This window comes from Epargyreus clarus, unplaced genomic scaffold (genome assembly GCF_041222505.1).
Source record: "Epargyreus clarus isolate Ecla_fem2 unplaced genomic scaffold, WU_Ecla_fem_2.2 ptg000021l, whole genome shotgun sequence".
NCBI classification, from domain to species: Eukaryota; Metazoa; Arthropoda; class Insecta; order Lepidoptera; family Hesperiidae; genus Epargyreus; species Epargyreus clarus.
In genome coordinates, this window is record NW_027332228.1 from 17,072,458 (window position 1) to 17,097,864 (window position 25,407).

Consider the following 25,407-nt stretch of genomic DNA (forward strand, 5'->3'; position numbering starts at 1 on the left):
AGTGAAAAGTGAACCTGGTAAAATCATACTACTCGTATATATAGAAAATTCGCGTCGGGTGTCCATCAATGTATCAAAATCAGAAAAAAGGATGGCTTTCCTAAATTATAGGTCTACCAATATAAGTTTATAATATAATTAAAATAATCTTATATATAAAATTCTCGTGTCACAGTGTTAGTTACCGTACTCCTCTGAAACGGCTTTACCGATTTTCACCAAATTTTATATGCATATTCAGTAGGTCTGAGAATCGCCTACTATCTATTTTTCATACCCTTAAGTGATAAGGATTGTTCACCCTTAATATTTTTTAGTTATATGGCAACTCAACGTTTGCACACACACACACACACACACAATATATTTTACTGCATAGCAAACGAAATCATTGTATTTATCAGAAATCTTAGAAAAATGTGGAGATTTTTTTAAGCAAAGCTGTTTAAGTAGAACCCTTCGTTAACATAACTTGTACCTCATCTATTGCGATGATTTCTACTTTCATAATACCTTGCAATGCTAGCAGTAGGCATTTATTAGAAAAGACGAATCAAACATGTGAATCTCCTAGAACTTATCTGAATGTACGACAAACATGGATAATTAATGATGACTGAAACTAGCATGAACTGGTGTCTCTATTGGACTTTGTTGGCTGTGGTTGTAGTCTAGTGGAAGGATGGGAACCTATAAAGTTTCAAGCGTTAAGTAATTCCTTAACCACCTTATAATATTCACAAAGAGAAATCAAGTGGTGCCAAACCTTCACCATAAAGCAATGCTCTCATATAAATAAAATAAAAACACTTCATAGTTAAATTCCCATTTCCCACTTTCCAAGAACATTAATTAATCAGTAAATGGGAATGAAAAGAAAAACAAGAAGTACACAAGTTCTGCAATCTGCAACTTCAGCAGTATAATTCGCTGGAACTAGTTATTAAGTTGATTCCTAAATGCGCGAGCTGGCGACTGAAATTCATAATTCACGCAGCTAGCATGAAATAACTTGTCGAAGTTCTCAACTTGTTCCTACGTAAATTTGAAATTTGTCACGCGACTACTCTAATGATGTTGTTCGACTGGGAGCTAGTAAATAAGATTAGCAATTTACAATTTGAGTGGTACATATTTTTATTACAAGTTTATTTAACTTTCTAAAGGTCACCACTGCCACACCTATTTCTACCTTTTAACAGCAGTGTTAAGCGATGCTTTCTTCTAGTTTGAAGGGTGTGATATGGGAGACATACTTTTTCGAAGCGTTCCAGCTTAGTCCTCAGGGGTAGCAGCGCGTCTGCGCCCGTCTTTAGGTAGGAATTGAATCCTATTTGGGGTTGATTACAGGTGCCCATGGGTGGCAGTAGCCACTTACCATACTTATAAAAAATGGACTCCATATTTTGGCTCTGATGAGATGTCAGAGTTGTTGGCAGATTTCCCGCGGGAACGCCTGGTGCGTTTATAAGCGTTTTATTCTACGTGTAAGTCTTGAAGAATTGCGGCCTGGAATTATAAATTAAGACGTGCCAAACTGGATGACATGAGCACTACTGCTGTCACATCTTTTTTAAATTTCTAAAAACTAAAAATGGAAAACTCTAAACTAAAGGCTTTAAAAAATTAGGATACTCATATTTTAGTAGAACTACCACAAAGACTGGCCCTATATTTTCTTAATCTAGTTATTTTTAACTATGTAGTTGCCACTTGTACTCCATTCCAAAGACGATTTAATAATTGGAAGACGTTTTCCCCATCGTTTATGATATCAAAGTGATACTCTTTACAAATTTCACATTTCATTAAAACACATTAAATACTAAAAATGAATTTCATTATAATAAACAGCCAATCAACCAATTTATCTACAGCAATATCAGTATAAACTAAAAATACGAAATTTGTGAAAAATACACCTCATATTTGTGAGATGAGGTGTCAGAGGTGCAGATTTCCCGCGGGAGCAAACAATGACGCGGAACGACGCGACGCCCGATAAACGCCCTGACGAACGTGAAATGCCACATAAGAGGATATCGACGCGAATGCTATTGGGGAATACTTTGTAGCTATTTGCTGTTATTAATGCATGATGCATTATCCTTATAAGGACGTATTTTCCTTCATAATGAGAATAATTAGGGTCTTATTACAGAAAACTTTGTCCATGTTCTATTGTTGTGTATTTTTTATTTGCGTAGTAAACTAGCGTGTAGTCCATTTTATGGTCCATTTTATGGATAATATAGGCCAACTGGCATACCTACCACCGAAATTCAGAATTGCTTTACACTAGAAATGGGTCAGGTGGTATGGTAAACTTTCACGGTATAGCCATACTGGCTCCACCACTTACGTATTTGCTCTTGGATGATACTAATTAAGGCAACAACCCCGCCTCCCTTCGCGAGAATTGAACAGCCTGGTTGAACTACCCCAGCTAAACAGGACCTAATAAGTAGTTGGATATAAATTCGATTGGAGTCAAATGATAAAAAGAAATAAAACTCTCGGCCATTATTTATTGTCAGCACAAATCGACGTATTCGTATACCGTATTCGAAGGTATCCTTGACGATGACAAATGTCATTTTTCAAACTTCAAAGAAACATATATGTTTAGATATTAAAAGTTTGCCAAATTTGGATGCAACTGAGTTGAAACCGCTTTATTTGAAGCATGTCGAGGTGTCGGTATTGGCAGATTTCCCGAGAGGAGCGCTGACACAACTGGACACGGTTCAACCGCTTCAACGACACAACCGACACAACCGCTTCTTGGGTAACGATCACACTCGAATAAGGTACTTGTACTCTTTTTCGCTTTTAACTGGTACATTTATTGAAAAATATACTCATCTATAGCTGTGTTTGAAATTCTAAAGTCACTAACTTTTGACAGTACTAATGAATTAAATACGATTTACGATAATTTTACAAAGGATTAAATGGCTTTTTGTTATCTATATAATTAAGTATGATTTTGAAACTTTTTAGGGCCAATAGATATATTTTAAATCAAACAAGTATTTCCTTTTTATTTTGTTGTCTTTGAGTATACCACCATGTATACCCCCGCAATAGCCCCTACTGATTTTGTGTTTATTTTTATAAATTGACTATGTAATGACTACATGTTTGTAGTCAATTCATTTATCAGGTCATTGGGCGAGAAATAGCAAACATTTAGTCTCACACTATTGAGTATGTACGTAAAAATGCTTAACTAGGGCGCTTTCAGTTTTAAATTATTTATTCTTTCGTTTATTTTTGTCTTGTAACAGTCATAAAAGCTGTGTTCAGGTGTAAATAATGTTATATAGAGAGTAATATTAAGTAGTAGCATAGCACCAGTGACAGTGAGCACCAGTGACTCGAGAAAAATAACTGTCTTATTTAATGTTTTGTTCGATAACAGATGCTTATGAGTGGCATTTGCTAGTTAACATCAGAACTGCTTGGTCGTTTCAGAAAACAAACTCTACTAGGTAATATAGAGATACGGTATAGAGAGTGGGAAAATAGTGCAGAAAATTTGGTCAAATTTTACAGTAGGTACACACACAGTACAATTTACAGTTTGAAATACTGGTAGTATTTCAAAACTCCCACTAGGAATGTTTTCCACCATGTGGCATTGTAAAAAGTTTTTGCACGGTAAACATTTTGGGGAATTTGGAAAACACTTCATTCGTTGGCCGACGCGTGTCGGGGCGGCTGGCAGATTTCCCGCGGGACGCCTGGCAGACGGTAACGCTGCACCTTCGGGAACTTTACGTATCGTTACTACAAACTTTAGTAACTTAGTTGCTACTTTAGCAATATATGAGATTTTCCCGTCATTGAAAGTTTTGATATTTTGTCAAGTAGTGTGTAGTTAATTTAGTGCACTTGCATTTCAAAAGCCTTAACAAATTCCTTGAAAGTGGCGTACTGAACAAACAAGTACATGGAAACGTAGTAAAAAGCCGTATTATGAGAAAGCGAAAAAATTACAAATATATCTTTTTCCATATGGAATAATTTACATCATTTAATGAGTTTATTTAATAGATTTAATAGGATAAAGGTATTGTTCGTTACTCGACTTCACGTGGTATTGGCCACGGCCACAGGCATTTTTATCTTTCTACCAGCGTTATATATTGTACATATTTCTTTTTTTAAAAAAAGAAATAGCCTAATAAGTACAATATATTATTTATATTATTGTTCTGTAGATTTGAAATGAAATTTCAATTATATTTAGGATTGAAAACGACGAGCATTCGTGGGGTCCAAGAGCGTGACCATTCACCAACATGACTGTATGCTCGATTACCTGTATCGATAACATATTGCATACTAGCTTTTACCCATAGCTTCGCTTGCGGTCAGAGATCGACGACAATTGTCTGGATCCTTGACAACGTTGCACAAAAATTCATGACACTCAGTTTGTTAGTTAACAACAAGAAACCGTAGCAAACAAATAAACTCAATTTAGTATTTATTATACTAGATGCAGTTAATAATAAAACCACAGTTACATATTTTCATAAATAAGCTGAAAACATGCAACTAATCCGCGATGTGGTGCACTTTAATATTCAGTAGTATATTAAAACGTAACCAATAATAACCCTTTAGCAAAGAAATGCCAGTACTCATCGAGATATGAAGGTTTATCGGTCAACGAGGGAATCGTTCAGCAATATATGTTACGGACTTGTCAGAATGCCACTGCATGAAAGATATAAGTATGAAGTATTTTCACCTCGTTAAGTAGATAATATTATGAATTATTTTAGTCTGAGACACACTTGTTTGTAGGGAAAAAGAACTTGTTGTACGGGCCGCCGATGTAATGTATCTGCTATTTTTATGTAATATAATAATAGTATAATCGTCGCCACTCCCATATTTATTACTGCGTTAAGATTTGTTGTATTCTGTATTATGAAAGAAGAACCCTTGTGGTTCCTTGTGGACTCCGGCGGCACCACCACCACACCTATTTCTACCTAATAACAGCAGTGTTAGGCGCTGCTGTGTTTCGGTTTGAAGGGTGTGGTAAGGGAGACAGACTTTTCCGAGACGTTCCAGCTTAGTTCAGCTTAGTCCCTCAGGGGTAGCGGCGCATCTGTGGCCGACCTCAGGTAGGAATATCTAATCCTATCTGGGGTTGATTACAGATGTCCATGGGCGGCAATAGCCACTTACCATCAGGTGGACTGTATGCTCGTTTGCTACTCCTATATAATATAAAAAAAGTGTGTATGTGTCAGCTACGACGCACGATTGGAGTTTACTCCTTGAACGATAATTATGATATATATCGAATAGAAAAAAAGGGTAAATGAACGCATCTGCTAAAATGATAAGAGAAACAAACATATATCTGTAATTATTCGGATTATTTATATTACTTCAATAATGCGTATTACATAAAGTATGTTACAAAATAATATAAATAATAAAAAGGAGGGATTGTAATGGATCAATACGTTGCCGCCCAGCGACATGTATACATGTCCAAAACGAAATGCACCGTAACCGTCCACGGACATGTATACATGTCCGAGTTTAGCACCTTCGTATTTGGCTTATTTTAAATTATCTATGTTTTATTTGTGGCTAAAAACCTATTTTACCGATACAACGCATTCCTTCACGTCACTAGTACAAAAAAATAAAATTATGACATTTCTATTCAGTGACTTCACTGGTGTTGCGCGTAAAGTGTGGATATATACGAGTATGTTTGTCTCTTTCTACGTAACGCCTCAACTTTTCGTGTTACACTTGATTTTACTCCTCATAAAATTTCCGTACCGGGCCTTATAACTCAAATCGTTTCTTAAGGAGTAAACTCCAAAAAATGTGGCCAATCGTAAGACTAGGATTGGATTCGAAGTGGCTGACAGATGTACAATTGGTAACGATGAATGGTTTCATTCAAATATGTCGTAAAAGCATTCGCTATAACATAATTCAAGACGGCAAAAATTTTTACACAATATATCTTATTTTAGTTTGAATCGCTAATCGTTTGTTGTGAGACAAGTCCCGCAGTTTTGTAGGTTAACTACAATGTTTCTCACAAGTGGGGTGAGCTTCAGAGGCTATTCAGATAGCTCATCTATATCTATTACTGCTCTCTTCGATCGCTTTCACTTATTAAACGTAGCGACCTTAAATACCCGGTGGTATTCAAGCGTAGGGGAATAATGCCTACTTGTTTCATAATCAGCCCATTTTTATTAGAACACTGGTCATGAGTATCTCCTCGGTATTCTCATGGATTTAACAACTGTACTCTAGTATGAGGTTTTACGTTATTTTTTTCAAAAATGACTGTTTTTGAATTTGTTTACGTATTTCCCATACATTTACAATCAGTCCACTAGGGGCGCTTTTTAAAATGTATGGGCAAATACATAAACAAATACAAAAACAGTTATTTTTGTAAAAACGTATAAAATTATACGTGTACTGGAATTTAGACGTGTTTGAGCTTCATAGAATTCATAATTCGAGAGCAGGTAAATTTTATTCCGATATCGTCACCGTTAAAACAAATTATGTTTAATATCTAATTTGTACATGACCTTAAAATCAGACGAGCGTGCTTGGGATTCAAACCTAAACCGGTGGAATTTAATATCAAAATTCACAACACGCGACTGTCACTAGTTATTTATTTTAAACAATTATTATTATTATGGTCATCAACTTGATGCGCTATTTCGGGTTAGATAACTTAGACTCAATAAAAATAAAGTTTGGTTATAGTTTTTTCCAAAAATAAAATCATTTATCGTGTAAAGTTTTACTTTGTGAACGAATTTCGATCAACTACTTTCGTTTGATGGAAAAATCACTTTTAGTCCATCGACTCGTTATTTAAGCTTTAACGTATGAGAGTTAAACTTTTTTGTGAATATTCAAAAATTGCATTTTTTGTTCAAAAAAGTTGTTCGGTTAACGACTGAACGAGCTATTAAAGTTGCCTCTAGTTTTTGTCTGAACAAATTACAAACGTACATTATTAAAATGCCTTTCGTATGAGACCGGAACTGGTAATGCACTCTACACTTCTCGATTTTGCTTTTATATTTATAAGTTGTCTTGTTTTAGATAGATACCTTGTCTTAGATAGCCAAGAGTGTTAACTAGGAGAGTTTAAACTTACGTTTGATGAAAAAGTAACTTATCAACAAAAGGTTTTCAGTTTATTAGATATCTTCATTTTCTTCAACTTTCTCGAAGTAATCATTCAATTCGAAAAAAATTGTTGCTCTCTAAATATTAATCGCCTCAGAAGTCTTTGTAATATTCTCGATCAAGTGGGCTCTAAATACAACAGAAATATTTAAGTAAAAAATATTATTTAAATTTATATTTTTTATTATATTTATTAGGATAATATTGTAAATAATTAAATACAAATTTTACATGAATAAAAATATATGTACTGAAGCAACGATATATAAAAGACGATAGTAATATATTCGATGACAGTAACGAATATTCCACCAGAACCGACGACTCAATATCGTACCAGAGATAGAGTCGGAATATTCTATTCGCTCCATAATATTACAATCCATTATAGATAAACTTTAAGCAGATTGCGATGGAATTTATTCGATGAAATAAATACTGGCGGCGTATCTCATATCCTTTTTGCGGATAAATTTACTATTGAAGCTCCCATTTTCAGGTCACACGTAACTCAGCGTGAAATAGTGGTGCCGAATGATAAAGATATTTTAAGACGGTATTTGAGAAGCGGCGAGATGTCTTTTATCTGACTAGGTACTTGCTATTTCGTTTCTACGGAACTTGCTTATGGTTTTAAGTACTTATACTGGTTTATAATGTTGCCCCCATAAACTTTATTTTTCGTTAATATGAAAAATTGGACTTGTATTATAATTATGGTGGGAATAAAAAAATAGTACTTTCTTTTACATTATTTTACAATTCTCTATTATACCACTAGTTTTTTAAGAACAATGTATTCATTTCTAGTTTTTGAAAATTGTCTACCAGATTCCCCTATCAACCCAACCTTAGTCTTTATTTGTTTAAAGGCAATAGATGGCGAAACATAAAGTGGGTTGCTTCCTAGGTTCTTAAAAAAGCATTAGCGATCTTTTAATTTTGCACAAGTTTAAGCCTACAATATACAAGAAAAATAACAGTGCACATTTTTACAACATGTTAAAATTTCTATCATTCCATTGCGCCGACACTATTTGGTAACGTTAGTTACATTTGTGGTTTTTCAGTTTTGTTTTGAGTTCGGTCAGCCGCATCAAAAGCGGGCCGTTTGTTTAAATAAAAGCTGTACTGATCGTGTACAGTTTGAAAATATTGCAGCAACGCATCGTCGCGGTTCGGGAACGATGAATTTTACGTCGACCCCATTTGTCTGATGTTTTTTGTAACGGTTTTTGTCAGAAAATACCGGCGTATTTACGTCAGTTTTTGGTTCACGTGAGTGTATCGGCTGATGTTAGGGGATTTGCACTTCGTACACACTAGGCATAGTCGGTAGAATGAAGAGGGTTTGAGTAAGTGTTATTTGATTATTTGCCTCTCGCTTGATCTTTATAAGTTGTGAGCGTGAAACTAATACAAAAGGCTGTAAGGAAAATGTAATAATTATTCCCTTAAATTACACATACCTTTTGATTGCAATGTCATAAAGATGCATTATTTTTATTTATAAATAAAATTTTATAAAAGTTTATATCCAGATTAAGGATGTTTAATAATGCATCGTTCCTTCCGTAATCAAGCTAATTCATTTATAAATATATAATATTATAATTATAACATATTGTCTCAATTGTTTACTCATCATATTAAATGTTAGCTTGTCGTGTGTACTTAGTGCTCTAAGTGTTTATTTATTACGTAAAGTGTTATTATCTGAAGTGTTTATTAAGTGTTAAGTGTACAAGACACTTAATACGGCTGAAGTATAAAGGTTAGAAGTATCGCAGGGAAATTCTGTCGGAAGGCAAAGTTGCGGCGATGCAATCTTGTTTCGAAGTATATTCCGTTACCTTTAACATTGTTCGTACTTTTTCTATTAAGTCACACTTCTTAACTTTTTATATCTAACACTGATATAATTTACTTTGATATTGTTTTTAATTGAATTAATACTTAAATGTCACACTTACTTTAAGGACTTAAGCTTTGTGCTTATTTTAGTTATTTTGCTTATAACTTGGGTAAAGTGACCTCTATCGTACAAGAATATCCGTTATCCGTCTTTAAAGGAGGTAAACTTATCCGAGGCATTGCAAATTAGTCCTCAGAGGACCATCACACCTGTGCCCAACCTTAAGTAGGAATCAAATCTCATGGGTTAATCACAGATAGCAACAATAACCACTTGTCATCAGATGGAATGCATGAATAGTTTGCAACTTTTATATTATAAAAATGAACCTTACCTTATAAGTGCCGAGATGTTCCACGACGCAGGGCAGGCTGGCGTCGCGGCCCAGCGCCACCGTCACGTTGGGGATCGGCTCCGCGAACCGTGGGTCCTCGGTCAACACTGTCAACATAAACAATTAAACATAGATATAGTCAAATCTCTTGAGATTATTTTATTTGGTAGAGCATACTTATTTGATTACCGTCAGCGTATGCTACCTCATAATAGTAAAACGCTACTGCATTTGGCCTATCAAATGCCTATTGACTTTGTGTTTTCTGCATTACGATTTTTTCCCACAATTTAAAAAGTATATATTTTTGATATGAGAATAATGAAAAATATTATTACAATGTAGATAACTGAGAACTGTGAATGTTATCAATAAACAAGCAGACAGTAGAATCAATGTTTATTCCGTGTAGAATATTCAATGTTATTCGTACGCACTCTATATACACGAAATCCTCATAAAATACATGTGATATGGGAACCCTGAAAATCGAAGTATCGCATATCCTAACTATTCCGAAAGTCCAATTAGAGCCCACATGTTTCAACGTGCGGAATTTGGCATTTTATTTTCCTTTAAACTTAGATATGGATCAAACTACTTTTTCGTGATGGGCCTACCACATTCCAAAACTTAGTTAAGTAACTTTTTCAAATTCACATACGTAGGCAATATTTATAAAATTAATAGCAAAATATGAACAGTTCACTATAAGATAAACAATCACTTCAGGTCAAAGACATGTATAATCAACCCCAAATCTTTACCACTTTCAAACTGCTACGAAACGACTTCGGAAAATAATGGTTTAATAGAAAATACTACTTCATGCTTAAATGACACATAGGCGAAAATTCAATTTCCGATCTCCACCCAAATGAACTGAACTGCTAACGTTTCATCCGCTACAACTTAAAGTTTATGCCAATTCAAATAACGTTCATAAGACTAAGCGAGTTGCCAGTTAGAAGTTATTCACGCGATTACTTCTCTTCATTCATAGTAACACTAATATAATATTATAAGGAACTTGTCTTACCTTCACAGAGTAATGAATTCAGAAGGTAGTTTGCGAAGAAGTAAAGAGTTCTTTTTTATGAAATTTATGCTTTAGATCCGGTTGTAGTGTAATAAAAACGATTGTTACTTACAATTTGTAAGTTCCTCCGTAGACAGCAAATAAATATAGATATTTAATTTTATTTCATTTCCTGTAATGCAGTAACTATCTACTGACTATCTTGCGGAAAATCTACATTAATATTAAATGAAATCATCTTGAAGTTAAGTATATGTATTTTGATTTAAAACATCAGTTAATAACCGTACTAAATCTATGCAAGTAGGTGAGAGAAAAAATGAACAACGATTTACTTTCAACATTACTAGATGAAATAAAGACAATATTCAATATTTATTCACATGATCGAGCTGGATTGTAAACTTAGCGTCAGTTGCGAACGTAAAATAAATCTTTATACTGTTGCACGAAAATGTGACTTAAAAATATATCGAACGACTACGAATGGCTATGTGCAACTGGAATAATATCGATATAATCATACGAAGTTGTGATAGATTATTAACGTTCTAAAATAATACATAAAAATCATCATATTAAATTCTCTATCAAAAAATATCTCTAACTACGGTACCGTTCCCTAGTTTTCGAATAGTGTAAATTTCTCGGCAGATATTGTGTACCAACTACACACACTGACTACACATACGTGAGTATGTAAATTTGCGGTGTCCAAAGCACGCAGCGACGATTCCCCGACGATTGTTTGTTTTGGCTCACTTGGGATTTCCAGACCTAGTTAGGGGTTTTAGTAAAATAACATTATTTGAACCAGATTTAGCTGTACAAATCTCATATCGGATTAAAGTGTTTGCTGATAACTTTGTGTACTCATGGTTTATCCTTTGTGGCACGGTATTTGTAAACGATGCTTCCTATATTTTTATATGATTTTTGTTTATCGAGAGGGATTGTTATTAGAGATTTATGGAGTATAGGATCTTAATAGCTTTATCATCGCCACTACGCTCTCTCGTCTACCATACTAAGATTCCCTTCATCATAAGTGCCGTGGATACATAGAAAATCTACATTTAAGCAACTAACTAGAACAGAAACCTAATAGTGTAAATACCTGCTTACTCGAGGGTCAAACCTGCCATGTAAATTTATGACTGACTTAGGAGTCCAAATTTATTCATGATCCAAAAACACTCAAGAACTAGTTCTTCTACCCTCATATTTTTCTAGTTGTCAGTATTATCTTATGTTACCATAATAAGTGGAAATCTTGATGTCCTCAATATGACAGTTTATTATTATTATTGTACGTAGAGCTTTATCTAAAAGCTCTATCAAAGCTCTACTATTCCAGTTGTTTTATCTGCCCCGTCTGTCAGCTGTCAGCTCAGGCCGAATACGATGTTATTATTGTTTTGAGTGAACTCAATTGCGATTACTATTGGAAACTTCATAGTTTTATTTAATAAAGAATGGATGTTATTTCTCAATTTTACTTTATCAAGCTTGCTTTAATTATATCCTTTATACAGGAGGTCTAACTAAACTAAATTAATAGTCAATAATTAAAAGAAAGATGTCCAATTTAAAAATTCAAGAAAAATGAGTAAAAAGTGGATTACCAAAAACCTTTTTTTATTATTATTTTTTATTATATTATTTTTAGAGGAGACGGAATAACGAAACCAATACACCTGAAGTGTGTCTTATATTATAAGGCAATTTTGATCCCAAGCAGGAGAGCATGGCCCTAAGCTTATAAAAATTTAAAGAAATCGAGCTAATAAACTAAAGTGTGTTGACATAGTCTCTGTAACCGTGATACCGTCTTACATACGTCTTGACATCGGATATTCTCTTTGTACCCGATCCCCCGTATTCGACGCCACAAGAGAATTATGGTCCGAGAGCAAACCACAATTACTAAATTACACCACGCTCCCAAACAGTCAGCCATTAGGAATGCCATTACAGTAGTCCTTCGTGATCTGCAGACATCTGCGAAATGGATCGATCCATATGAGGAATGTACCGTAGCTTGCTTTTAAATTTCAGTAGGCCTCTGTAAATGCTTCTTTTTTACGAAATAAGTGCAAACAGCCAATAAATATACGGACTGTATGTTCTCACGGTAAGTGGTAAAATTTTGTCGAAGACCTGCCAGAGCTTAGCTAGAGATACCACGCTACTTACAAGAAGCAGTTAGTCTACAGACTACATTGGAACGACTCGTGTCTTACAGGATAAGGACAGGCGTACTACTCCACCCTTCCGGTTTGTTTACTACCAAAATTATCAACGTATCGTGCTATATAAATATTTAACCATATGAAACATTCTACAAATTAACCATATCATAACACAAATTTAATGTTCCTAATAATAATGGCATCGGTTTCTAATTGGTAAAATACGCATCTATATTTCTTTAAAACCTTATCTTTTACTTGTATCTCTCTAATTAATATAATTTGAACAAAATTTAGTTTAAGTTATTATAATATTGTAATAAGGTTTAAATATTGCAAAATAAAACCTAGTAGATTAAGTATCTAGTATTAACATAAAAATTTGAAAATATTAAAAAATATATATAACTTTTCATAAGGTTCTAATAAATATGTAAAGTTCACTAACCGCACTTTGTAAGCGTGATAGACTGTAGTCAAAACGCTATTCAGAGGAGACTCAATCCTGAGTGGGACAGTATTGGATCTGAACATTATATAAACGCCACTAATCAACTACGGTCCAACGTAATAGGTATTCAGCCAAATGGATAGAACTCTCGTATGATTTGAATACAATGATTCTTCTTAAACAACCGCCAACCACGAATTTTATCTTTATACAAATCAGCTGGTATGCGTAATTAAAACGGGGCGACTTACGTATCATAATGGACATAGTGAATTGATTTGGGGTTGGAATACCGGTCAAGCATACCTACTACATAATGAAATAACTGATCATCCCTGCGTCAAATACAAACTCTATCAAAGATGTTCCTCCTATTATTTGTTGGTTATTTCGAGTTGCTTAGCACTCATCAATTACGAGATAACCTAACCTGTGAGACCTACGATAGAAAATTCCTCATTCGGCTGCGAAATTTGAAAGCATTAAATAAGCAGAATTTCTCTTATTTGCTTCAAATACCTATTCTATTTCACAAATCAACATTTTCTTAACGTATTAATGTTAAAATTTTCAACAGGCACAAGCCCATCTTTCTTAGAAGGAGTTTTTGAAAGAGATTGTATTTTCGACGGATGTTCGCGTAATGTTTTCCAGGGTAAAAGAAATATTTATCCTTTGATGAATTCATTTTAATAATCAGAGAGCTCGTCGCCTCGCGGCGGTCCATACATATTGTCGAGATTAATTGGCCCGTGTAAAGTTGTATGCCTAATAACGAAAATTTTGCAGACTTTTGGTACTCGTACTCATACAATCCTAACAATATAAATACTTATTCAATCGCGTGGCGGAGCCGTCACCATACCGATCACACGTGACCGAGTTCTATCCCCGGTCAGACAGATATCTGAATGATGAATTTAGATATCTGTTCTGGGTCTAGATGTTTGTTTTGGTCCCTGTAGTACCGGGACCAGATTAGCGCTACGGTATCCCCTGCCTGTCGTAAGAGGCGACTAAAAGGGGCTTCCGGGGCGGCAAGAGTGGGAGCTCAAACCGTCCAGCAAGCGACCCCGGGAAGGACAGCGGTTTGTGTTGTCGCATATTGCCGTAATCACCAGGGGATGTGAGAGGAGCGTAAATTGCTCCCCCCAGGACAGAGCCCGATAGAAGGGCATCTCGTTAGGCGAACTCCGGTTGTGTTCCGTTGGAGATCCCGGAGTTCTCCACCAAACGCCGAGGACGGCCACCGGGGGGATTTTCGTGCGGTAAAAGTCCCACAAAACCCAGCGCCACATGGCGCCGGGTACCTTTTGAAGGTTTCATCCTCGTCAACAAAAAAAGGTCTGGGTGTTTGTGTATTCGTCTTTGTGTGTGTCCATGGCATCCACGACACAGGGAATCCTAGTGTGGGGCTGTGAGTGTAGAAAGAGTTTATGTTTAGAAAGAAAGAAAGAATCCTTTTATTCGGATAATTGCAACACAAATGAAATATTCTAACAGAAAGAGACATATTTTAAGAACTGAACTCTTTTAATGTAAACACAAAGATAATGTAGTGGTTTATATGGACATCGATATTTTTTAATACTAATGAACTACCAATTATTATAAAACCCAAAAACCCGATTGTTTAAACTGCATACGTCACTGCCACTATTTAGGCTAATCCAACGATTCCATGTTTTAAAAATCCATCAAGCCGTTTAGACATAACAAAAATGAGACATACATAAAAACCTAAGCTCGAAAAATATTCCCCATCGCAGTCGAGAAAAGTGTACAATTTTATTTGCACAATAATTATAACATTTTCTTTTCAGTATAAAAGATAACTATGTGCCAAAAATACAATAGTATTATATTTCAGGCATTTAAATTCTAATACCAAAAAAGTCAGAAAATGATACTAATATTAACTTCTCATGCTAATTGCTGCCGTTAGCTTTAAATTGTATTTCAGTGGGAATTTTCAGACAAATGTTAAACGTAGTTTTCATACTAACGAAAAAATAAGAAAAGTTTAAAGTTTCTAGACATTTTGAATTAGTTGCTATATCCAAAACTTTAATATTATTTTAGAGTTAAAATAAACCTCTCATTTGTAGTAGGTTTTATACAAGAGGCAGTCATTTCGGAATGCAATTAGAATTTACGAATCAAAAAATATAAGAAAAACGTACTTTTTTTATAAAAGGTAAGAATTAATACTTAAATGGATTTATTGAGGGTAAAATAGTGAGAAATAAGGTTTTTTTTATTTATTGAAGCAAATAAGGTTTCAGTTTCATCAACAACCCATTATCATCCCACTACTGGACACGGGTCTCCTCTTATAATGAGTAGGATTAGGCCATAGACCACTGCGCTGGCCAAGTGCGTATTGGTAGATTTCACATACCTTTAAGATTTTTTTTATAAATCTCACAGGTATGTAGGTTTCCTCACGATGTTTTCCTTCACCGTTTAGGCAAGTGATAATTACTTTCTAATACGCACATAATTTTGAAAAATCAGAGGTGCGTGCCTGGGATTTGAACTTCGGACGTCTCGATCGAAACGCCGTTGGCTATCACTGCTGACGAGGTTACAGTTTATACGATGGTAAGTAGTCACTGCTGTAACCAACTTCCTATGGAAAAGAGGGTCTACCTGCTGATATATATGTGTTGCTACTCCCAAGGACTACTGGGGATACCTCGTACCAATGTCTCTTCGCTACCACAACCAAAGCGGAGCACAACAGTGCTTAATGATTTTGTTATTACACAGACATACATACATATGGCGATGGCGTTTCTGAAGTCGAGGCACCAAGTCTTTTACCACACTTAAAGCTATAACTAACTCTAGGTTATACAAATATTATAAATAGCAATTTTATTCATAAATCGAATCCCATTTCGTCTAGAAAGGTCTACGACTCTTTAATCTATGTGGCGCGTGTTGACGGTTCACGAACGAAAAACAAGTCAAAACTGTCACTGCGCTCAAACAAATTATTGCTTTGCTCAGTAATTAAACTGTTCACACTTAATATTAAATTGTGTTAAAAGAAAATATTACGGGTTTCAAGATAAATAAATAAAATTTAAGTCATTTAATCATCGCTCGTTAAAACTACACGCTAGATATAGCCTTCGTTAGGCGAAGCTTTTACAATGAAAAATATAAAATTTGAAAAGATTTTATATTTTTCTTAATACCGTAAAGCCTTTGCAATAATAACAACTTGGCCTGAATTTTGTCATTGTTAAAAAATTATATTTATTTATGACCATTTTCAAAGTCGCGTAACATGTTTTAAAGCTTCATCGTTGATACCCTTTTGGTATTCTGGCAGCACTCACCATAAAATTCAGATTTTGATACATTCAATGAGCTCTCAATAAAAAAAAATAAAAGACACATTATTTACTCATAGCCCAGACTAGGATTTCTTGTTTCATGTCTGCCATAAACACATACAAAAACGAATACACAAGCACCTAGACCCAAAACAAATATCGAAATTCATTTGTAAGATATCTATCTAACCGGGAATCGAACCCGGAACCCTTTCTGCATTACCAGTATGGTAACCGCTCCGCCACGCGCTTCGTCAAACTTAATTCAACAATTTATGATAGTTCAATCATTGAACATTTATAGGTGGGTAGTTGAAACATTCTAGCTACCAGTCGTCGCCTTGCGCATGGCGAGAACATACCAACGTTGTGTATATGTTCTCTCGTTTTTATTTTCCACGCGAACTTTCCGTGCTATTGTGCGTGTCTTGTGAAGTGAATCGACTACTCCTCAGGAAGACCTGAACGTGCCTACTTCTTTGAGTCCTGCGCGCCATCACACCGTGCTTTAACGCCGCCCGTACCACCCGCGACACGAGGCGAGTGTGCTGATCGGCTTGCAAGGCAAGGTTAGTGATTTTATCTCTTATCTGCATTTATTCATCTATTCTGACGGGGATTGTTTCATATCTGCTACAATTATGGACATAATGCAGTTATTTTGTAGTAGTTCGGAAGGCGGACTACGCCTATGTATACCTCACAATTGTGCAAATTTTCACGCATTAGGAAAGATAGCCAACTTGTAGATATAAACTTCATCATTACCTTACCATTTACCGGTAAACAAACAACATTTCTTTTTTAATCGTATATAACTTTATAAATCGGTGTTACATTTATAGAAATCAAATACATACTTCCGAATTAGTACCGAAGTCCATACTTATAAACTATCACTACTTCTAATTCATAAACACCGAAAACTAATTTCGAAACATTGTAACCAGTGAATTAGACCCAGAACTTTATTACTAATAAGATTCATAAATAGACGCGCCTGGAGCCCAATCGGAACATTCCAGATCTTCAGTAAGTTCGCGCCTATAATAAGGGAACTATTCGAGTTAAAGTCGAGTCGCGCAACTATCAAAGTTGGTCGGCGCAGTTAAATTGATTGACACCGCATCTAATATAGAAGACGATTGTTCAAAGACACGCGCCCCCAGATATGAGAAACGAGATTTAATTACTGAAGTTGAGAACCCTTCAAAATATTGTCTTCATTAAGACTCCGCGCCCTTTGAGCGTCGTTTTATTCGAAAAGTTTTCGTGTAATTTCGGAAAGTTAGTTAGCCTATTAACAGTTTCATTTATGATGTTCATCGCCTTGTAAGCTGATGTGACAACGGTGTTTTCGCCTTTATTGTGTAACTTGTGACACAGGCACAAGTTTTGAAATTTTGTAAAACAAATATATACACGTGTCTAATGATATATTGCGTATATTACTTATTCATATGCAAAATATTGTCAACATTAAAATAATTTATTTTAATACGTCATAGTTTATACGTTATATAGTAATAATAAAAAATGTGTGTGTCAGCTCCGACGCATGACTGGAGTTAACTCCTTAAGTACGATTGTCCAAACAGACGCAAAAAAAGCTTATTTAACTGAAATAAACAAGCCCCATAACATATAGATATAGTCGCTTTGCAGCATACTCTATACACGTCTTAATACACTCACAACCAGTGCAGCCAGATCGTGCGTAGAGCGTACCCCCACTATAAGATGTTTTGCCTACAGATATAGGATGTCAAAGATACACAATGTCAGTTTAAACGCATTACCAAAATTGATATGTGTATGTGCGCATAATAGTGTTGTTACCTTCATACTTTTTATCGATTGACGTCCAGTATTCATTTGATGAGCAAATTAATACGACACCTTCCTTGGTATAAACTATTTTTCCTCAAAATGTTTGTTACATGTTACTGATGATTTAATAGGATTCCATTCTGGCCGATTAATTAGTCTTATCCACTTTTCACGTACCTCACTTGATCGACTTAGTAACCATGAAAAGATATAGGTGATACAAATATTATTCGAGTTATAATAACATAAAAAATCAGAATATGTAAATTCCGTTACAATACGTCAACAAAGTTTACTTTTATACTACTTTTGTGATGCATGAAATGATCTTTATTATATTATCGACACATTATCGATATAATATGACGTCACAATTTTGTCAAGCCCTAGCGTAAATAAATAATTTAATTCTCGTATATATTTTGGTAACTTTTCATCTATCTATGAAATATACGTATTTATAGCAAGATAAATGAATATAAAATTGTAATAACTATGTATGAAACCAATTAATATGAAATTTGACCAACTATTGCTTAAAAACCTGGGATAGAAAAATCGCATTGACCTGTGAAACGTATACTTCCGTGGATTATTTTTCCTTGTAACGGTACACTTGACAATAGAGCAAGACACCCTTGTAATATAAACTCAGCAATATATTAATACTAGTATTAATTTTGGTAAAATAATAAAATGCGCCGTAGTCGGGGGAGCTTAACGCCGCTTATTCGAAGAGAAATTGACACGCCGTCACTTTTCTTGGCATCTCTTTCTCTCTAGTAGATTGTCTATATGAGTTGACATAATATGTCTTTCTCATGCTTTGTTTGTCTTTAGCGTAGCGAAAAAATTCTAAGTCTATCCTACCCACGATCTAGCTGTACTGCTCACACCAAATTAGAAAGTTGCGCACGATAGGTTGCGCACCAAAAATGTAACGAGGTCATTCGTTCAGTAGATTTTCCTCCTCACATTTTTCTCATACCGGGCGCCTTATATCAAAAACCGATTCTTAAGGAGTAAACTCCAATAATTATTTTTATTGTAATACATTCTGCACATAATTCTTTTTAACGACAATAACCTTTACTCAAGTTAAAAAAAAACCAACCCAATTGGGAGGCCGCCCATTCTATTTACCATTGGTAACTGTTTAAAAACACACCCCACTTTTCCCAAACATATAAAACTTGTTTAGTCTTACCTTGACTTATGATGGTGATAATCTGGATGAGGCTAATGGCGAAGCTCCTGAACGGGCTCCTCTTCCCGCCCATGGCTGCGTCAGATCTCTCGCATCGTTTTACCAATCACTCCTCGACTTTATTCTGCCTGCGGGTTTGCTCATCACGATCTATAATGAGAAAAGAAAATAAGGTTCAGACATCGGTACGGTTATTCTATAGGAAATCAGAAATAAATATTACTGTTGTTGAATATTAATGTTGTAGTATCAAATTTTGATATTAGGTACAGTATGTATCGAAACCACAGTAGGTAAAAAAATATCGTTTAAATAGAGACAGGTAAGTTTAAATCATTATGCTTTCTGTTCAATATTTCTAACTGGTTAAAATAGTAATATGACTAAAATAGTAAATTCAAAATTAGTAATTTTACGTTTCTGACGCAATATACATAAATCAGACAGTGGTTTCCATGAACTCGTCACGGGGTGGTATATTGTGATATATTTTATCGAAGGTCACGCGAGGACCTTAAAGAGGTCGAACAAGGGTGCTGCACTCGACGGTATTTATACATGGGTTTCACGGGATTTTTTATTAGCACACAAGGTTTCAACAGTATTATTCGGATCAAAACCAGCGACCTAAAGTCTTACACTTTCTTCAATCAGTTCATTTTTTTCTGACACATTTATACATTTATTAACATTCAACAATGCGTATTCACGTATTGATATTTTCCATAAAACAGCCTGCCTTTCGAAATATTGTCAACACTCATTAAATATTTGAAGACATAAGATGACTTTAGGGCTCAAGTAGACAGATCATGAAGGTATGTTGTTAATTAGTCTGTAACTTTGTTTGTTTGTAGTGTTATTATTTTTTTCCTTTTTGATTAAGATTTGACAATTTGTAGTAGATAGAAATTATTGAATGAAATATAACGGTCGTTAGAAAAAAAACATACGAGTGTTGTTCCAAAATATATCAAATTTAACATTAACACACTGAATGTTCTAAACATTAAGGCAAGGCGTACGGCTAAATTTGTCGCTGCGGCTGAATCGATAATGTCTGCCAGACAGGCTTAACTGACTTATCTATCCGCGTACTGGTTAGCAGACGATGCAGTTTGTAGACATCTTCCAGATGTCACTGCATCACCGCTACAACTATTCTAGCCTATCTCTCGAAAAAGACATTAAGTTTGCAGGTATTGTAAAGCCATATAAGCTAAATTCATACTCAGGCGATACGACTAAGGCCGCCTTTTTTGGTTCGACTTCGACTGCACGACTACCATACCTGTTTTTGACTAATAATATTACAGCACTTTTAAGCACTGCTGTGCGTATGGTAAGGAAGACATACCTATCTGATGCTCTCCAACTAGTCCTTAGGAGTAGCAAATCATTCGTGACCACCTCAGATAGGAATCTGATCTTCTTTGGGGGTAGATGCTCATGCTCATTTGCAAACCAAGAACCATATTTGACCACCTCGTGTAAGTATATCTGTCTTACCACACAAAGCTGTTTTATATTATAGAAACAGTTGCAACAAAGACTTTGCCGTAGTATAAGTATAAAGCACTGTCCAGGTGCATTCGTAATCAAAACCCGTTCTGATACTTGACATTTAGGTATTCCAACTTCCTTCTTAAAAGTAGCAACGCATCGGTAATCAATTATTTGATTTCCTCCTTTTTGTCAAAATTGATTTGTCAATTTTGATATATCATGTTCATTTGGTCTATCGGTTGCTCAGTACCTTCTTGTTTATAACACACGTCAGAACACACAAAGGTCGTGTTGAGATAAATAATTAATCACTGCGGGCTTGACACGGCTTTGTCTCGAACATCGGGAGGCTGGCAGCTGCCGCTTTGGTTGCCAAGTTTCCGAATAATTGCAGTCATTATGTGAACTTTGGGCCCTAATTGTTGGAGGACTAAGCTCTCTAAGCCTTTTATTGTCAATCGTATAAAATAGTTAATTAGTTATCGTAATAATAGTTGCAGAGTTTAAGTTCCCTGCTAAACATATATCAAAGAAAGATAGGATAAGGTTCATACTTGTTCTCAGGGGATATGGGATTATTTGAAATGGATGATTTAAGAGTACTTCAATAAAAAAATAAGAAACCCTGTATAATTGCAAATGTATAAACTGTACCCATCTCCATCGGTAACAGTAGCTGTCTCAGCATTTGTTACCTACTTAAGAAACAGTTGTCATAAATTTCAAATAATTATACAATTCACTAGTAATATATATCGTGGACCTCTGATATACTCAGTCGTACAGATTTCGGTCTCATAATAGGAATCTGTGAAGTCTAAAGCATAGTTTTAACTATTATAATGTGAACCAGCTTACGAAGCACTCTCATCTAGTTCTTATGGGTATAATCTAGTGTCGTACTCAAATTCCAACCCAAATTTACTGCAATTTGGGTTAACTATGTGACGATTTGTTTTAAGAACTTAGCACTAATTTAGCACTTTATGCCTGGTTGCAATTTCCATAACATAATCCGTTTTATAAATCAACTCTTCCGTCGCAAAAATAAAATAAGTTGATAATAAAATAACAACAAAACATTGTCGTCACAAGAATCTCTACGATCAACTTCTTAGAAATGTATTCTGCTATATTTTTACTTCAGGGCAACCTTTGTGACGGTACTTGAAGATTTATTTACTCAAAGAAAAATCTCACTACATTATATTTACTTAGCTGATACTTATAATTACCAATAATCAGGATCTACTGTATAAAGGTTCTTTAGAAATAAAAGCCCTTATTTTAAAAATAGTTTAACATTTCACGACAAATATTTTAAGGAGAAGATATCTATAATGGAGGTTTTTTTTTCGTTTCTCAAAATAAAACACCATTCGAATGGGTCATAGGCTATTGACGTTAAAATAATACAAAAAATAACCATGTTACTAATTTACGTTAATATTTAGGTCTTTGAATTTTATTTAAGTTTAGATTTCACTCCATAAAATATTTTATTACTTGTCTACACAAAAATACCAACGCAACTACCAAAGTAAGAAGAACTCATGAAAGAACGGTGTCATCTTCATACGAAACCAAAAAGTTTATTAAAACAAATATAATATAAAATCTCCATGATAACAAAAGTGGGCATCGAAGTAAATTTGTGTAGCGTTTGGCCTTCGCAAACGAAGTGAGCAGCACAAAGACTCGTTAAGTAGCCGCCGACGATTGATCTGAACCACGCCGGACCGTTGAAGCAAAGAAGACCGGGCTTGGTGCAATTTACGGACATGTATCTGCTTATTATGATAATTGACAGGAACAATTAGGTTAGTAGGTTTATGATGAAATTTGTATCTTTTTGATTTATAGCCGTCATGTTTGCTAGTTTCTGTTTTTAATTCAATTTTCGAAATATTATTAACGTACTGTCCGACAGATACAATTTCACGGAAATTTCATAAACGTGAAATGATCTTATTTTAATACACTATGATTATTTTATTTTTATTCATTATAAGCTAATATCAACAACTCATACAAGCTTGAAAATGATATTCGAAGTAATCGACAACAATCCTACTTATGGTAGATAAAAAAATTATATCACTAAACAATTACATTTCAACTAAGATGTACCACTGCAGACTACTTAACACGTAGTTTATAAAAGTCACAAAGTTCCCTTGAAGTTGTTGGAACTTGTTGAATTGTTGCGGTAAAACTTTAATTAAAGCAAAGTAATTTCATAAAGAAGCACTAGCGACAGTATCTAAACATAAATAATAGTTATCTGATTCCATAATAACGACGCAAATAAAACGTTCGGGGCAGCTATTCCTGAATCGCTGGAGATAATTTACCAAAATGCTCCCCTATTCGCCGGCGCTCGTGTCTTGGAGCCCGCAGGCGCCCGTCGGAAGTCACCCTCGCTCCGTGCCCAGAAACCCGATTTATCCGAAGATCAAATTCAATTGTGTCAAACGAGAAATTGACTAAAAATTCTACTGTCGACGCGGCCGCTATTACATTTTTATGGATTTGAATCTTCTGAGACTTTCACGATATCACAGATCGTAATAATCTTCCAACTTTCCTCTTTTATTGCTCAGGATTTTACTATAAATTTACAGAACGTTAGAGGAATTCCCGGTCTTTTCTTGCAACCTTTAAATTGCTCTCTTGCATAGGGCTCTTTAGTTCGACAACCATTACATAAATCTTTTGAATTTTGTTGTACTTCCATTTAACTTTATCTTACATTGTCAGACGCATATGCCTGTCAATACCTACCAACACATAGTTATTTGCCTCTTTCTAACATAAATTCTAATTAGATCAGAAATATTCATGTAAGTATATTGATTGAGGTATGGTAGTGAAATAATGTCAATAAAATCTGTAGTTTTTATGAACTATTTCATCACAAGAATAGCAGATTCAAATATTTGTTCGGAAATATTTTCGGAATTCGGTTTTTTTGGAATACGCAATGTGAAAATAAACACCAATCCAGTTGAATTTTGTGGTAGTAGATAATAGGGATGTATTTCTAAACTAAAAATGTTGGTTTTGCACTGTAGGTTAGATCCTGTCTCTATAAGGTCTATTAGGATTTGTTAATACTTTTATCTCCTCTCCTGTTATAAATTATGAACGCTATAACGGCGTCAATATTAAAGTTATTTCTATATTTTTTATTATAATTAACTCTATTCCTATGACTGTTAGTATATATATTGTATATTTATAGGTTTCTTACTTCTTTAGCTATTTAAATGCGAAAATCTCATATAAATAAACATGTCAGTGGATGTGAAACTCGTGAAAACGTAGAAATCCCAATTAATTCAGACTCGAATTTAGACAAAGTAATTATACATTCAGTTTCAAGTAACTTTGATCTACGGGCAAGATGTCAGCTAACTCAATTCAAACCAACATAAAATCTATTTCGTATACAAGTGACTAAATTGTGGGAAGCAATGTAATAAAAGGGAACAACGAAAACAGGGCTCCGAGCGTGGTTTTCAACGAAATGAGCCTGTTTGAAGCTACTTAAGCTTACAAAGTAAAGAAAAGGTAGCCCGCGGGTACACTGGGCGACATAAAGATGAATTACAACCGGCCAGTGTCCGCTCCAAGCAGTTTCCCGACCCGAAAACCTATTGCCTTTCAATTTACAATTATATTATCAAAGCGCTACGATTCTATTCACTCCGAACAGTGCAGATATTGGATTCCAAAATTTGACAAAATATTTGCTCAAACATTTTTATCGCTGCCGATATCGTTGTTTGCTCAATGCTCGGAATTATATTAGATTTGATGTTGAACAAAGTCGTTGTTTGACCGCCGGCTGAATCGACAATGTTTATGGATAATTCTCCCTTTGTGTCCTACTGGTCGATGAAAGAATGTTTATTTTCGACTATGTGATTGCAAATCTCGATTTCCTTGATACGTAAGATACATACGAAAACTATTTTTACTTAATAAACATAAGTTATTATTTATTTACCTCACATAGCTAAGCTATTTCATATATTACAAGCATACACGCTTTGATAACATATTATTTATAATGTCGCAAAAATAATTAAGATATTAAATGAAGTAAACAAAACCGTTCTTTCTAAATGTTCTGAAAGAGGTGTATATCCAGCAACGATTAACCACTGATGTGAGGATGAATAGATAGATGTGAGGATAGAAAAAGTTAAACTATATACTAAGATTAGACGCTTATATAATTGTGTAAAGCAATCGTTTAAGAAGCAAATCGAATTATAAACTATAGTCATTGCAAAGGCAACGTCTCTCTTTGATCCGGTGATATCCCAACGACGACGGTTCGATTGCGGTAAAACTTTAATTAAAGCA

At 34.8% G+C, this 25,407-nt stretch overlaps 1 protein-coding gene across 2 annotated transcripts in view; it reads right to left on the bottom strand.

The window, feature by feature from the left end:
• LOC140750972 (lachesin) overlaps nt 1-25,407 on the bottom strand; it is a 95,926-nt gene that overhangs the window by 44,018 nt on the left and 26,501 nt on the right. For both annotated transcript variants that reach the window (XM_073084743.1, XM_073084742.1), the window contains exons 2-3: nt 19,528-19,677; nt 9,462-9,568 (exon numbers count right to left, since the gene is read on the bottom strand). In XM_073084743.1, coding sequence (XP_072940844.1) covers nt 9,462-9,568; nt 19,528-19,600 — 180 coding nt within the window. In that variant the 5' untranslated portion in view covers nt 19,601-19,677. The remainder of the gene's footprint in view (nt 1-9,461; nt 9,569-19,527; nt 19,678-25,407) is intronic.